The sequence below is a fragment of the Rhinolophus sinicus genome, linkage group LG02 (genome assembly GCF_036562045.2).
Source record: "Rhinolophus sinicus isolate RSC01 linkage group LG02, ASM3656204v1, whole genome shotgun sequence".
Taxonomy (NCBI): Eukaryota; Metazoa; Chordata; class Mammalia; order Chiroptera; family Rhinolophidae; genus Rhinolophus; species Rhinolophus sinicus.
In genome coordinates, this window is record NC_133752.1 from 58,304,693 (window position 1) to 58,322,518 (window position 17,826).

At 38.1% G+C, this 17,826-nt stretch overlaps 1 protein-coding gene across 6 annotated transcripts in view; it reads right to left on the minus strand.

Moving 5' to 3' along the window:
- Nucleotides 1-17,826, minus strand: part of SLC4A4 (solute carrier family 4 member 4) — a 343,152-nt gene that overhangs the window by 149,814 nt on the left and 175,512 nt on the right. For 2 of the 6 annotated variants that reach the window (XM_019757100.2, XM_074324475.1), the window contains one exon: nt 16,632-16,727. The exons of the other annotated variants lie outside the window; for them this stretch is intronic. In XM_019757100.2, coding sequence (XP_019612659.2) covers nt 16,632-16,727 — 96 coding nt within the window. The remainder of the gene's footprint in view (nt 1-16,631; nt 16,728-17,826) is intronic. 6 annotated transcript variants of the gene reach the window in all.

Below are 17,826 nucleotides of genomic sequence, written 5' to 3' on the forward strand. Positions count from 1 at the left end.
ATATATATATATATATATATATATATATCCACATCAATTAAAATAACTGAATCAATTAAAATAACTGATAATAGTGCAGCGGCATACAGTCAAATACGAATAGATCTTCCCTGCAAAACTTAAAGAAGCTCCACACTGGAAGAGGCCAACTATAATGGAGGCTGAAAGAGATGTTTATGCAAAGTCTATGCACATCAAGTTTAATACCACCCCAATGGGCAGAATGTTCAGCAGCCAATGCATTTACACAGCAGGGCTCTTCACTAAAGAGGTGTTCAGAAAAGACCAGGATAATTTGTGCAGGTGTTCGTACCTCTGAACAAAATGTTCTGAATTCTAGAATTTAGGGGACACCTCAAGATAACATTTCCTACTCACCCAAAAATAAATAATCTTTCTTATATATAAATGGACAATTGAGAATCATCAGATATATAAGAGAGAAAGCCAAAGACTAAAACATACACCAAAACAACAAAAAATAAACAATTGCAATAAATAAGTATTATTTAGAAAATTTAAATAAGACTCTTACTAGTTTGCAGAGAGATTTAAGAAGATATTGCATCCATAAAACAGGGACAGGATGTTATGAAAAACAGAACGAGGAAAATGTTTTAGAGTTACAATTACACTTAAAGACTACATGATTGTAAATCAAAATTAATAAAATAAAACAATATAAGGGTTAGAAAATAAAATTAAAAAAACATTCCAAAAAAAGTAGGGTAGAGGGAGACAAAGAGCCAGAAAGTATGAAAGAAAAGACGAGGAGAACAAAGGCTCAATCCAGGAAGGCCAATATCTGACTATTAGGAGTCTTACTAAGTCAGAACACGTAATTGGGGAAGAGAACATTATTAAAGAGAATATACTAGAGCTAAAGGACATGTTTCTTCAAATCACTAAGGGTCCCTAGGGAACAATAAACAAAGAAACAAACCACACATACACACAGAAAAATCCAACCCTGTACGTAGATGAATCATTGTGAAACTTCACAATACCAAGAATGAAGAGAACATCCTAAGATTTTCTATTTAGAGAGGAAAAGAAATAAGAATTAGATTTTGCAATTCTCTTACGCAACACAGAATGGTAGTAGAGAATGGAACTATGCTTTCAAAGTTTTGGGGGAAAAATTATTTTCAACCTAGAATCATATACTCATCCAAGCAATCGATCAAGTGTGAAAAAAATAAATAAAAAAAACTTTTAGGGCATTAAAAACCAAAAAACCTAATAATTGTCAATCTCTATCTGTCCTTCCATTAAAAGTTACTTGAAATGTGATTTAGCAAAATGAAGTAATAAACTACACACAAGAAAAAGAGAGATATGGTCTCCAACTCAGGAGAGCAATGAAAGGAAATGCCAGAACAGCAGCAGGTCTAGATTGTGCTAACTCAGAGCAACGGTGACTTATGGAGCAAGGATGATGGTGTAGGGGAGAGGGAAGACGACAAGAAAGGATGGATCTGAAAGATGGAGGTATCTATACCGTTTTACTCACATCTTTAGGAAAGAGCTTGGGAATACAGTAACAAAACGCAATTCTAAAACATGCAATTTAAAACTCCAGGTTAAAAAAAAACGTATAACAGAGAAAATGGAATTATAACCCATTATATAGCCTTAGAGTAAACTAAATTCATACCGTCATAATAATATAAATGTTCTTTATAGATTTCGACTTCAGAAACAACTGATAAGAAAAAGAACAGATTGCATTTATATATGGAGACGAGAATGTAAATCTAACCAGCATTGACAATAAATGCAAGTACCAATGACAGAAGCCAGGGAGTGAAAGTAGCAAAGAGAGGGGCAAGAAAGGGTAGGGAAGCTAATACCCTTTCCTTCAAGGTAAAAAGTCAAAAGATCCTGCCAAAACTAGCAAGATAAGCTTATTATATAGAGTTATAAAGATATTCATGATAAAACTAAAAGAAAAAAATTGGAAACAATTTAAAGAGTCAAAAGTAACAAGGGCAGACCTGGGAGCAGGGATGATAAAGGAAAGGAGTTTGTTTTTCATTAGAAATCCTTCTGTGCTTTTCAATTTCATAACATTTATACATAATACTTTAATAAAAATACATTACATATGTATATTTGTCATATGATAAATGTTAGTTAAGTCTTCTTTTATTATTTCTAAGTACCTGAGATTAAATTAAAATATTACTGACTAGCAGACAACCTTGGGAGATTTAATTAAATCAAATTTTAATATAAACATTGAGGTCAAAATTTAAAAGAGTGTAAAATCAATTTGTAAGTAGTTTTACATGCTCCATGAAATAATACTTACATTGTATTTTAAATTATAGCAAAGGAAATTTTTCCTGAAGGCTCTGTCTGAATTATCAAAGATTCACGTATATAGCTTTTGTCAACAAAAACCCTATACCTAAAAAACCTAAAAGTATATGCAAAAAAAAAAAAAAAAGGAAAAAAGCACGTGCAGAAAAGCAAGCCATTTGACATAGTCCTACATCTGCAGCCAAATAAATATAGAGACATAGATATAACACTTTGAAGGAGTGATAGACACATTCTCGGTGTCTCCAGTTACAAATGTGGCCCCTCCTCACTGCTCTTGATTTATGGCTCACAAAATGTGACCTGGAAAAAAGCCATTTAAATTGGCTTCCTCATGCAGTAATTCTTCATGGGCTTGCTGACGCACATCCAATTAGTCAGTAGACATTGGGTAATCCATGATCACAGGTCACCCACAACTCAGAGGGCAGCCTCCAGGAAAGAAGGACACACCTTTGGGCCCAGAATGCCTGGATGCCCCAAGTAGCCCTGAAAACTCTCCACATGTAAGCACCCTAAGTCTGAGGGAGAGGTGCAAAGGTGGGGTGCAGCACCTTTCCTGGTGTGCACTTGCTCAGACTCTCATGTTCTCCCTCTTGGAGAGGTTTATTATACAAATGAGCCAAAGTGACGTCTAGGTTCGAAGTGGTGTAATAGTTTTGAGGCCTGAAGTGATCCTAGAGTTCCTCTGGGGAATCCTGATCAAAATTAAGATGGGCCCAGGATTTCCTTCTTATTGAAAAGTCCAAGCTGGATTGAGATGCTTGCAGTTTCGTGTCGATACTATCCTACTCCGAACTCACATCTAGTCATCTATCGAGTTCTAAGAAATCCCAACGGTCAGGGTCTTCAGCTCCATGACACAGACCAGCATGACACCCACTGCCATGGCCATCATCTTTCTGACTGGTGGGGAGATAGGTGGATACAGGGCGGTGGTTTGCATCTCACCTCTCTCAGGTGAGATGATATAAATATATAAATTTATATATTTATTTATAATATAAATGGTGTAATGGGAAGAAGACAAAGCTAAAGTAAGAAAAGACTATAAAAGGGATTAATAATCTTGTATACGATTGCTAAAAGGATTAAGCAAGAAAACACATGAGCAAGAGTCCTGCCCAGTGAGTCAAAAAACATGCATTTGGGTTTTTTGGTTTGTTTCTCCTTCCCTCGGGCCTGCAACCACATACATGTAAATCCCCTCTGAATTCAAGATCCTCAGGAAACTGTGAACATTTGCCATGGTAGGGTCCCACCACTTGTAATTTTCCAGCCTAAGGAGATGAGCTCAGAGAAATGAGAAATTGCAACTAGGGGTTGAAATCATCGGAGCCAAATCAAGAAATGAGGACTGAAGACTAAATGTAGCTGTTTATCATCACACAGAGGGTATGCGGTGACTTCTGGCAAACGAAAGTTAGAGAGTGTCTAGCAAAAGTGTTGGATGTCTCACTGAGCGCAGAGGTCCTTAGTAATTATTTACTTGAGAAACCTATGCAGTATGTACCTAGCTTACTTACGTGCGTTACATTGTGGAGACAGAAAGTTCCTTATATAACCTCTACTGTTTTCTGAGGAGAAACTGTGGTCTTAGTTCATTCTAGCACCTATCACTGATTTGAGGGCAATATATGCCTTTCCATGTTTAGAACTGAAGTGGTATGGAGGGTGAATTGGGTGGGAAAAAGAGCAAATGGTAAAATATATGAAGCCTGAAACAACCAAAACAAACAAACAAAAAAAAAAACAGAAGATGCAGAGACACCAAGAATGAGTCTAGTAATGCTATTTAAAGATTGCTTAAATCAGTGGGGCAAAGGTACTTCCTAGAAAATCTGTTTTCTGCTGAACCAGATCTATTTTCTGATGAAGTAGGGTAAAACAAAACAAAAGACAAAAGACCAAAAAACAAACAAACAAACAAAAAAAACAGAATAAGAAGCTCATATCAATAATAACCTGAATCAGTATCAAAACGTTAGCTTCAGAAATTCCTCCAGTACAGGACTATTAGAATTTCCTCACAGTATACATTACCTCTGGAGCAGGATGAGTTTAAGCGCCCCATAGGGTGAATACCCTAGAAGGTTGAATATGTTATTACAGATATGCCTCACAGAATCACAGAATCAAAGGACACCTAGCGATCATAACCAAGTTCTTTCCCAAGCAGTTTTTCTCCTATAACATCAGACAGAGCCAATCTCTTATATATACTTTTGATGACACGTAACTTGCCACTTAATGAGACAATCAATTTCATTGTAATGAAGCTCATTCTTACATGTAGTACAACACCCCAATTTCACAGGTAAATAATAGCATGTGGATGGACCAAAAGACAGAATGTGCCAACCAAAGCACACACATGCTCAGAAAGAACCAGCTTTCATTTAAATAGACATAACTTCTTAGAAATAATGCATATCCTCATTGTTCGCAGGCTTAAGTAGAGGCCTTTGCTTTACTGTTTACTATTCTCTAGCACTGGGGAGTTGGTCCCTGCAGCCCTCATGTCCTCCTAAGAAGCGGGTAAACAAACGCCCCTGGATAAATGGGAAAAGCCTGCATCCTCCTCCAGAAGGGATGGCACTACATCCCTTGCTAAATGCACTTTACCAACCCCAACCTTGATCAGGTCACTGATTCTTTTGGAAAATCACTGAAGTTCATGAACCATGAAAATAAAAATTACATTCAAATCCCTATCTAAAACATCAGGAGTCTCAAATCAGTATCTTCTCCTCTAAAATGTTCACGCATAGGGCCTGGTTCTGTTCTCTAAAGCAGCAAAGTCGATTTTCCTCTACATGTTTGTATTAAGCCAGTTCTCATGAACCAACTAAGCTGTCCTTTCTTCGATTTCTCTAATCAGGACTCCTTAGTCCAAGTCAGATCTCTCATGATCTGATCACCTCCTAGATGGTCTCTAGGTTCTCATTCCCCCTTCAGAGGTGACGCACTCTCTGTACAAGCATTTCCCACTTTGCTCAGGAGAACCAGCTTATCACAAACATCACTCTCCCCTTGGTAAAAACAAGTCTAACCAGAAGGTCCCTGAAGGTGTGCACTGTGTCTGCCTTGTTCATTGTATTTTCCCAGCTCCAGCTGCACACTGGCCAAAGACTGGCACTTAAAAATATTTAAGAGAATGAATGAATGAACAATTCGCATGAATTAATATAACACCCAAAAAACTCTATCACTTTAACTGGGTATAGCATAATTATCACTACTAAATGGGAAGAGATACTCCCAGTCGAAGGGGATAAATAATCATTCTTACAGAAGAGAACAGTCACAACTATCACCGCCATAATTACTAATAATAGTAACTTACATAGCTTCAGTCATTAGCTAGTGAAAGGAAGTGTCACTTTCTTTCAGGCTCTAGGCACTTCTCTAGAAAGTCAGACAAAAATCATTCAAAGATGTCCTACAGAAATTGAAGAAATGATTTCACCTTGACACCTACAACAATTCCGAAAATCCAGGCCCCAGCTTAAGTGTGTGCTAGAAAAATTGATTTTTAAAGCAAGACATTTATTGAAGTAAAAACTTGTCATTATAATTGGATTTATCCTGTTCTTCCTCCTCGAAAAGGACGCCAATATCAATCTCTCTGCTACATTCACCTAACAAGACTGTTCTTTGATTTGTAACCATGGTTACTACTTGCCGAACCCATCACAACTTATGGCTCTTCCTGAGGCAAAAACTGATCGGGCCCATAACAGTGTCCTCCAGATGTTTCCTGGGGTTGATAAGAATGGGTTTTAGACAACAGAACCATCCCAAAAGATTACACTTCTGAATGCTGACTTGTTGCCTCTCATTGAGACACACCAGGAATTTCATTTTCTGACTTGAGACAATAAAGCTCTGAGGCATCAGTGTCCACACCTCTTGTTAGCAGACAAGAGCGCTACCTGCGGTTGGAAGTAGGGAGACCTGAGGGCGGAGAGAATGAGAAGCAAAGAGAGAAGTAAAAAGGAACCGTGTCATCACCCCCACTTACTGGGTGACCTCAAAGACTCTCCCGGCCACCCAGGCAAGGTTATAATAAAAGAACAATCTCAGATTCTTATGGCTCAAAACAACAGTGATTTATTCCTCAGTCACGTTAACGTCCATTGTACACTGGCTGGGGGTTTGGCTCAGCATCTCTGTCCTTAGGACCTAGGTTAAACTGTCTACTTTAGAGTATAAGAAGAATTAAATATCCAGTGCAGTATTATTAGAATGGGAGTCTCCATGGTTAGAGCATTTTGCTTTCATTGGTTGAAATTTAAAAAGAATTAGAAGAGGTGAACCTTGTGTATTTGACATTAAGCTGTCTCAGACCTAACATTGAGTCATGGGAAAAGCCCACAGAGTAGTCAGAAAACTCAAAAACAGGAGAGAATGGAGTCAAGGAAATTGAGCTTAGGTAGATTATCCAGAAGTATGGGACAGCGGAAGTCTCAAAAGGGTAGAGAATGGTCTTCAAAAGAAAAGAATAGTCTCTGTGAGGACTCATTGGCATACATGTTTGACGTCGTGGTTTGGCCTCTGCACACTTCCAACTCTCTCTAGAAGGATGTCTTCTCCATTCTCTTTGCTCCATATACTAGGATGCCTTCAGCTTTTGGCCAGAGCTTTACTCATATACTTTGATAGTTACCTGGATCTTTGGCTGTCCTTTTTTCCTTCAATCATTTTCATTTTCCAAGACAATAAAATTTTTGGAGCTATTTCTGTTTCCCTAGACTACCTAAGGCTCTCCTTTTCTTTTGCTGAGGTCCTCCTTTATTTCTCCACTCATTCTCATCTCCCAATTCTTCTTTCACAGGGGGTTTCTTTTTCTCACCTTTAAAGGAGATACAAGTGTGACTGAGAATGCCTGGTTAACAAATAATTTACCCACGGCAAGATTCAGGTGGATGAATTTGTCCAGTCCAAGATTTAGTGAACATCAACTAAGTGAGTGACATTGTGCTTGGCGATGGGGATTAAAAGATGAATGAGATGTGTTTCAAACTCTTCTTCGAGCACTTTGCCAACACTGAAGAAAATATACTTGTACCGTGGTGTGATGATAAAGCAAGGGCCAGAGGTATGAGACCAGAAATGAGGGAGAAGCAGTCTGGTGTTAAGGGTGGGAGAACAGAGAGATGAAAACACTCTACTGGAAGAAATAAGAGCTTCAAGGGTAGGTTAAATTTAGTCAGGTCAAGTGGGAGAAACTGGAATAGAGATTGAAAGGAATCTAAGTACATGGGAATCCAAATATTACGGGAGCTTGTAGTACCAGAGTGGAAATGTCAAGAGATGATTAGAGAGTTAAACAGAGACCAAGTCAAGGAGCATTTCACAGGTTAGAAAACTGTACTTGGTCCTCTAAAAATCAGCAAGGCTAGAGAGCTTGGGCTGGAGCATATAAAGGATAGGGAGCTGTCACTCAAGGTTACTGAGCAGAAGAAGATATCTTTGCATGTGTGACTTTAGATAGGTCCTTTTATCAGTTGCAATGGATGAAGTTACAGGGATAAGAATAAAGTCTGGGGAAACAGAAGGATACTGAGATAGTTTTCACGAGAGATAATGAGGATATGAAGTAGAACAGCTATAATGGAGAGTCAGAGAGGGCATGAACGAATAGGAAGGAAAACAGCAGAGGAGTATGGTAGAGGAAGGACAAGGAGAAGTCTGAGATGACAAGACAGGGGCCTTCGGCCTGACAAGGGATGGATGAGGAGCTACTGAGATAAAAGATGCATTAAGAGGAGCAAATTTGGGACCTGAATTACCAGAAAATCTCTAAACACCATAAACATTCAGTTTACCACAGAAGGAAAAGCCGTATTTCTGAAGATTCTGCTAGCAATTTTCATCAAGGTAAAAGTCTACTGTTTGCTGCCAAGAAGAAATTTCATTATTAACTTTAAAATTGGTATCTGCAGCTAGAATATTACATTTGCTTTTCCTCCAGTCTCTTCACTCACATGTGTACAGACATACTAATTCAAGCAGTTAGATCTTAAGTTGTCTCCAAGAATTAAATCCAGACATTGTTTGGTCTAATAAGAGTGGTTTACTATATATCTGCATGAAAGACCCTCCACCAGCTTCAAATTAATCAGGTCTACCTCAGAAGTCCCCTGTAAAACCACAGGCCCAGGGGTTCTTCAGTAGACCTTGACCTGGTAACCCCAGCCCTCCCTAACTATGAGAAAGGGCCTCTCCTCTATCTAAAAGAGTATGCAGAAGGAGACTGTTTTGTGTACACTACCCTTACATAACTTCACACTGCTCTCAGCACTGCCAAGAAGCACACATTCTAAAGTCAAGGCTACACTTTCTATTATGACTGGGCGGTTGTCATTAGTACTATGTACCCAATATTTCTGAATTGCTACCTTCTGAGGACACAGCAGGATAATAATTCTCTGCAGTTAGGTGTGGACATATGACTCACTACGGAGAATGAAATGTCAGTGAAAGTAACATGTCATGGCCGTGCAGAAGAGGCAGCCTGTGAGTCACTGTCCCCTCTCCACGGCTTCAGGGACCGTGGAAGCATCTATTAAGAGAAAGCTTCCGTGAGCCTAGATCCTGACTAATAATGGTGAGCAGAGCTCCCTGAAGTGCCACATTAAACATGTAGTATTTGTATGAGTAAGAAACTGTGGTGTTCAGTAACTGACATGTTTGGAGTTAGTTGTCACTATAGTGCAATCCGGCCCATCTTGACTACAAGTTGTCATAAAAGCAGCAAAGACTGAAGGTCAGGAAGACCAGCTATTCTTCTGACACCCGCATTCCACGATGCCTCATCAATGTTCTCTGGAGGCAAAGAGGGGATCAAAGTCACAAACATATGGTAGACATCATTTCGCAATGGCTCCTATACTTCCTTTTCAATACTTTCAATTATTACCACTGCGCTTTAATTTTACATTTGAATTATTTGGTCCTGTTACTCATTCATTCAACATTATTGCTATGTGTAAGGCACTCTACTAGACACAATGAAGCAGGAGTTGTTAAACTTTTTGGTCTCAGGATACCTTTATATATTTAAAAATTAAGTGTTTATCTGGGTTATATCTCTTAATCTTTACCATATTAGAAATGAAAACTAAAGTTTAAAACAATTCATCTATTAATTTTAAATAACATTAATAAACCCATTACATATTAACATAATGTTTTTTATGAAAAATAACTGTTTTTCAAAACAAAAAATGGCAGAAAGGATGGCATTGTTTCACATTTTTACAAATCTCTTTAACGTATGGCTTAATGAAATACTGCTGGATTCTCATGTCTGCTTCTGCACTCAATCTGTTGAGACACGTTATTTTGGCTGAATGATATAAAGAAAACCCTAAGACCTTTCAGACCCTCTGAAAGAACCTCAGGGATACCCAAGCCTCCCCAGCCCTCACTTTGAGAACCAATACTATAGCGTAAGTGTCAGAAGACTTTCTGTAAAGGGGCGGCTAGTAAATATTTTAGGCTTTGTGGGCCATACGATCACTGTTGCAACTACATAACTCTACCATTGTAGCATGATGCAGCAATAGACAATACATAAACTAATGACTATGGCTATTTTCCAGTAAAAATTTATTTACGAAACCAGGCATCAGCTGAGATTTGATCCATGGGCCATAGTTTGTCCATCCCTGCAATAGAGGGTACCTAAGTGAATTAGACTCGGATCCTGACCTTAAGAAATGTATAGCGAGTACAGGCAATAGCATAAGTACTCACACAGTATAACACAAAGCAGAATGAGATAAATGTCATATGAGGAGTCTCAAAAAAGGTGCTTCCCGAGGTCAAGGTCAGTACAGAGTTCCTCACGTTGGGAAGGTTTCAAGGAGAATGTAGGCCTTGAAGGATGGGCAGAATTTCGATAGAAAAGTCTCTGGAGGAATGAGAGTATTCCAAGTAGAAAGAATGTCCAGGGCAAAGACACTCAGCAAATTGAAGTAATGGTACATAGCTGTTGAAACATAGTACAGATAAAGGGAAATACAGTAGCATGAGATGCTGCTTACTCAACTCTAGGTCAGTGTGCAATGGGCCTTGAATGCTAGGCCCAGGGGTTTGGATGTTGTTTGAGATGCAGAGCTGCCATTGACCATTTCCACATGAGGAGGTAATTCATCCACCAAGTATAAGATCAACTGGAAAGCAAAGTGTTGGATGCAATTGCATGTGTCCAACTATAAACAGTGACACCGGATAACAGGCTATTGAATTAGATTAAGCAAGAGGAAATAGGACCTGAACAAAAGCAGTGACAGTAGGACTGGAAAGGACACAGAGGCAAGCAACAGTACATAGGTAATATTTAAGAGATGTAGTGGTTCACTCAGGGTAGCGGGGAAGAAAGAGTCAAAGATGACTCGAGGGTTCCAAGTCTGAAAGAAGGGAGAAGATGGTAAGAAACAGGAAGCTCAGGAAAAGGGAAAGATCTGGTGATGAGAGGAAGAGTGTGAATATGAGCACAATCCATATATCCCCAATTTGCCAAGCACAAGTCAGAATGTTCACAAATCCTAAACCCTACTTGCTGGGGGAAAAACTCTCTTTTATAATTCCAGCAGATTGTCAAAGTTTTTCCAAATCTGCGCCTCTTGAAATCTCCTCCAACTCTCCAGTGCTCTGACACATAACAGAATTTCTAAGTTCTTATTTTTCCTTCACTTGGATTCTATTTATAGACTTCTAGAATCAGCATATACTTTAGCTCATTATAAATACAGTATTAGACATCAATAAAATAACTAATGAGGCCTCTTTCAGAAGCTCAGGATAAAGAGTAACTAACTCCCCCTTTTAATTATTTTAAATGGTTAGGACTGTCTGCATTTGAAGAATATTGTAACATTCTTGGATAGCATAAGTTTTCTGAAAAGTAGACATCAGGTTGCCAAAAGATTTTATTTCCTACAGTCTTCTGAAATTTATGACTATGAAAAGCTATAGTCTAAGGGAATTTTGAAAATTGTTCTTGGATTTCATTTTGCCTTTAAAAAGGCCAAAAATGTATGTAAGAATGGTACAATAAATAGCTCAAATAATTTACAGTCAAGAACAAGCCCAGGTTTTGAACCTGCTGAAGACAGGAACAGAGGGCTGGAAGGTAAAATACTTGGAATCAAGATGAAAATGCTGTAAATTCACTAGGCCATAAAAAGAGCTGTACTGTGTGTGTACTGGTAATTCTCCACCCCTAAGTTAGGTTTAGATGGATCTGAAAAACTAAGGTGAGAATGTGATAACAAAGCAGAAATATAAGAGTGTCTTGGCCCATGATAAATCATCTAAAAATCTCTTAGTGAAATATTATCTTCAAAGATGACCACAGCATGCATAATAGGTGCAGAAATCTGAACTGTCCTGCTTGTAAATGCCATCACCTTTTTCTACAAATGGTTTCAAACTCAAAACCTGAGGCATCCTGGATTCCTTCCTTTTCCTCCCCTAACATCTGACCAGTTGCCAAGTCCTGCAGATGCCATTTCTGTAACATTTCTTGCATTATCCCCTCCTTTCCGTTTCCACAGTCACAATCTTAGCCCAGATCCTCATTCTCTCCATCTGGTCCAGTGTAATCACTTCCTAACTCTTTCCCTACCTTAAGCATCTCCTCATTCTATTCCGTTCAAAGAATCCCTGGCAGATTAATTTCCTTAATACACAGTTCTGACCGTTCTACCTACCTGCTAAAAAGAGACCTTCCACAAAACGATCCAATTCCTTTGCCACCTTAACACCTATAAGTTCCATTCTCATGCCACATCTGCTAATCAACTCACTTTACCTCACACAAACTCTTTATACTTTCTCAACAACTTGGGTGCTTTTTCATATTTTTCTCTCAGACTAACATCGCCGATCTTTCAGTGTCTCACCTGCTTTTCCCCCAGTTTTCATTTATGGAATTACAACTTATCTTTAAGGCCCTTTGAAAAGTCTGTCTCCTCTAAGAAGAATTATTTTCTTGATTTTCTTTTTATGTTCCGCTATCCTTTTTATAAACATTTTCAGAGAGTAGACAAACAGGTCTGCCCTCGTCCTCTTCTGGCTGCGCTTACATTGCCTCTCTCATTCGTCGTTACCTGTGAACTTCCCTCATCTACTTCAATTGGACTATGAAACTGGAAAAGTAAGAGCTCAGTGAGCAGTTGTTGACCTAAACTTATTAAAATGAACTCTCTGGGTTCACCACTTTCCTAAAGAAATCCTAAAAGCTTTTAAGAAAACTTTAGTGCCACAAAAAATTATCATTTTTATTTAGTCAGTAAACTTTCCAACAATTGAAAGACTCTGAATTGCTTAATTCCAGAAATGCCCAAAAGGAAATAAAAAAAGTTTTTCTTTTTAAGGCAAAAAAAAAAACCCCACTTACAATTTAGTGCTTTAAATTCTAATGTTAACTATGTAACATGGTTGTAAGATGAAACAAGAATCTACAGTTACACCACTGTTTTCATTAAAAAAAGAAAAAGAAACAGTATTATCTAATATTATTACTTAGGATAGAAATAACATCAAACACTAGATAAGTACTTACAAAACAAAACACTGAACTGTACCAGGAGGTCCTTGCCTGGTAGATTTACCAACCTGACAGATGGACACAACGCAAAGCAAAGTGAAGACAGACGCTGGATTGTGCAGAAGACGGTAGGGAAAAAACCCTAAACCTCACTTTCTTCTTTGAAGTTCAGGCCTCAAGAGTCTGAAGAGCTGATCACAATTGCCAGTAACTAGAAAAGGACACAAGTGATTTCTAAGGGCTCAGAGGATGACAACTATTAAACATCAAACAGAATTCACAGCTAAGCGCTAGAGAGAAAAGCCATTCTAGATCTACCAAGATAGGGTCTGCTCCTAATAGTGGCAAAGCATTTAGGTGGGCTTCAGTTTGTCCTGAAAAGTACAGGTGAAAGCTTCTCTTTTGTTCTCAGTGGCCTGGCCTGGTTTCAGACCTGCCGGTGAGATCTGTAAGAGGAAATCATTTTTGGTTTTGTTCCAACTTCTAATTCAATACCTTGGCAGCATTTGAAATGGATAAGAGCTGTAAGCTCACATCTGTCTCAGGTGACAACTAAGATAAGAAGCACACAATGTAAAAATGATGAGAGCTTACTCTCCCCACAAGCAAGTTTAAATGTAGCCTTTTAAAGGTAGTTAGTGACTGCAAGTTACACTAAGCCCGAAAATATCTTGCTAATACTTAAAAATTAAATTATTGGAGCCTTGTTCACAAACCTGTTTTATCCGATATTTTTGGCAGTGATTTTGAAAAACAATTACACATTAACTATTAGAATAAAGTGGTAATCAAATACATCAGATCAGGATGAGCAGAAATACGGGGAAACAGTTTTTGCAGGTAAACAACATTCACTTGTGGTTAATCGTTTACTGTGACCAAGATGGGCTATTGGTTGCTTTTAATGAAAAGCTGATGTGTCAAGGATTAATAATTGTTTACTGTACAACTCCCTTGTTTCAAGTAGCTGCGCTGCACCTGGAGGTCTCACAAAAGCATGAAATATAGCCCCTGCCATAACGGAGCTTTATAATGTGGTAGCAATTAAAAAGTACAAACAATGAAGCATCAGAGGACAACATAAACAATATGTAGTAAGTCTTCAATTGTGAGGCACAGACAATAGGAAATGTAGAACTTTAAGAACTGAAAAATCTGTGTTTACTAGAACTATTTTATAAAGGGGATAGAATTTCACTCAGACCTTACTGAATAGTTCTGGATAGGCATACTTGAAAAGGCATTCTTGGAAGGGCAGATAAATCAGCTAAGGCACAGAAGTAGGATCACAATATAAAGCAAAAGAAAAAAGACAAGCTGATTAGACTAGAGATTCATATTGAAAAAAAAGATGAAATTAGGATGGATAGGTAGGTTAAAACCAGCAAAACTTAACATTACTTTGTACACCTGCATTATTTAATATGTGTATATTAAATTCATTGAATTGTTGTAGTAGATAATAGGGAACCCTGGAGAAGGTGACTGAGACTATATATCAAAGCTATTTGTTTAAGGAGAGAATATATCACATAAATAGACAATGATAAAAATCTTCTCTCATAATTAAAATGTATTTTCTTAGAAGGATTGACCTAAGGTGTGGTATTAGGTTGATTTCCAAATAATTACTAGATCTCCATCATCATCAACAAACTGAACATTTTGCTCAACTTTCTTGATGCTTTATCCACAACAATACTTCAGTGTCTAGATGTCTGACACGTAATAAATAAAACTTGCAGAGGATAAGAACAACTATAATTTCTGAGCATGCCTTTAAACGCTTTGCTAATAAGAGTAATGAGGGACTTATTAAGTGTTGAGTAATAGGCTAAACATTTTACACATTTCTAATTTAATTCTTACAACAATGCTATGTGGGTAAGATTAACTTAATTTTATAGTCAATAAACCCAAATTTATAGTAGAGAAGTAACTTGCCCAAAGTCTGCAGACCAATAAGAGGCAGATGTGGGATTCAAACCCAATCCTGGCTGACTCCAAACCCCAACAACTAAACTTCTGACCTGAATTTATTTTTTCCCCAAGAGGCATCACTGAGAAAAAAGAATTTATTAGAAGGAATGTATGATCTTGCAGAGAGAATCATATGGATGTCAGGGTTTCATTGTGGGGTTAGCAGATCTTTTTGGCAATCTAACCATGTGAATTTCCTATGCTGTCATTTCAATAAGACATTACCCATGAAAGTTATAGATAAAACTACCATATGATAAAGTTCAAGTCCTGCCCTAGACACTTAGAAGCTGTGTGATTTGGACAAGTTACTAAAGCTCTCTAAGCCCCATTTCTTCATCTGTACCATTTGGATAATATCAATAGCCATTTCACAGGATTGTTCAGAAAATTAAAAATGTATTACATAAAATACTAAGCTCAGTGTTTGTACTTGAAAAGGAATGAATAAATGCTTGCAATATCTATTATTAGTCAAGTAAAATTAGATCTACTTTACCAGAAACCATTATAAAGTTAATCATTCAATAAAGGATCCTTTCTCCAATTCTCCCACCACCAAACTCCTACTTTTCCTTTAAGAGTTAGCTCAAAAATCATCTCTTCCAAAAGTCTCTTCTACCATCACAGCTCCCAAGACAAGCAGATCACATGTTCCCATAATCCTATTTGTGTGTGTGTGTGCGTGTTTTCAATCATTTCACTTAGTATTTTGTACAATTATTATCCATTGTGTCCTGTCGCCCTCATTAGAGGGGAAAAAGCCCCCTGAAGGCAAAGACTCACTTATTCATCTCTAAATATCGGGTGTGTTTATGTCCCTACTGGACACAGAGATTACTAATACAGTTTCTTAAAAGGTCAAATTGACTCTGGAAAGCTCTGGAAGAATGTAGCAGAGTGAACACCATTTCAGGATGAACTAAAAATTCCATTTAGTCATGAGAGAAAGACATCTTCTTAGGAAAGTAAAATTTCCTCATACTGAACTAGTAAAAAGCTTAATTAAATCAATAGGTTTATTATAAGAAAGGTAATAATAACCACTTAAAAGCTGAATGTCATGGGTGGGTTTCTTGACAACTAAAAAAATGTACATCACACATAATCAAATTTGGAAATAGTAGGGGAAAGTCCATGTAGTTTTTTGTGCATGTTCTTTGTGTTTTAGGCATTTAAATCCTGTCTCTTTAACAAAGCTTTTTATTTTAAAGAATAAAGATTCTATCATATGCTATTTTTTTCATTGTCCATAGCACCTCCTTCCTGTCTAGCATATAACAGGCATTTTATTTTGTGTTGTTTTGTTTTTATACCATTAACAAGTTCTTCCTCTTACCCAACACCTGAATGCTTTCAAATCAACTTCAAAGATCTCATCTCAAGTATCTTCCTCAGAATCCTCTGAAATAAGAAGGTCCAGAATCATTACACTCATGAGGAAACCACATTCTGAGAAGTATTCCATGGAGGGAGTGCTGCCAGTGCCAGGCCTAGCCCTTCGTCTCAGACTCTTTCCACAGCCTGACAAGGTACTGAAGTTACATTCAGAATGGCAGGTCACCCAGAGAATACATTATTATTCTACTGTTTGGTAGGAGAAGGAATGAATCAGTAATTGTGAGTTTAGGAGTCAGTAAGCCTTATCCTTTCAGGAATTCTTGAGGATGCCCTCCACTCAGTAATGAGAACCCCAGTCGTCCTGCCCTCCCACTGCCCACCACCGCCTCCATCCTCGCCCTTTCCCCAATCATTGACTTACTTAGCCATCCCACGCTGGGAGTGCGCCGCACTCGGGGGTCATCGTCCAAGCTGGGGGTTGCTAGGCAGGGCACTGAGTTCTCAAGCGGGCTGCGGGCTTTAGTGTCAGAAGCAGAAGACAGGAGGAGGAGGAGGAGGACACATGAGCAGCCACAGCAAGGATGAGGATGGAAGCATTAATTAAGAAGAAAACAAATACTAAAGCAAATCACGTAAGTGGGTTAAAGGAAAATAATGACATATTACATTGACACACATCACCTCCCATGACCCTGCATCCTTTGATGGAACAAATCCCAACACAGAATTTAAAAGCCTTAAAAAAAACTACATTCAATCATTATAGTTCCCCCAAGTACCAAGGGAGGATCTGCCCTGCAGTTCTAATACATAAAACATGGACTGTAGCCAGAGGATTCACACAATGAACACTAATCTCAAGATGTAAGAGCAAGACTGTTAATAATTTTGCACCACATAAGCAGACACAGGGAAGTTACACCGTTTTGTGAATCATGGGGAGCAGGTGTCATATTATAAGGGGCCTTCTTATGATCTACCCAACAGACCCTTCTATGGATCCTGTGCACAAATACAGAAAGCAACATTTCATACTTCTACTTTCGAAATATTTTCCTTGATGAATGTAGAACTGGTTTCAATTGCCTTTGCCTATAGTCTTTCAGCCCTTCAGAAACGAGAATGGAATATAGATAAATCAGTACCTTAATACAAACCAATTTAGAAATGCATATTAGTCCTCACTTTTTGATACCCTTTAATACTCATGTTATCATGACTTTAATATTTGGTGCACCCATGCCAAATCGTAGACCACATCTAAGACAGAACGATATAGGCTGAAAATATACTATGGTTCTCCCAGATAGTTTTCATCAATGGCAGAGCATCATTAGCTTTGGCCTGAAGACAGTTTCATTTGGGTTTTGTGTCATCTATTTTGCTATTCTCATCAAATGCCTCTCACCCCAAGGCTAGTAAGAAATAGGTAGCATAATTATCCTTCAAGGAAGGACAATGAGGCTGGAAATATCTAACCATCAGCCTACATACAATTTAACATGAGAGAGTTTCCCCCCCCCTTAATAACAAAGACAGTCATTAAATGATCAAGGCAATAAACAAAGCATATCCAACCAACAGCAAAGATTAAATAATCAATTCACAGAAGTGTG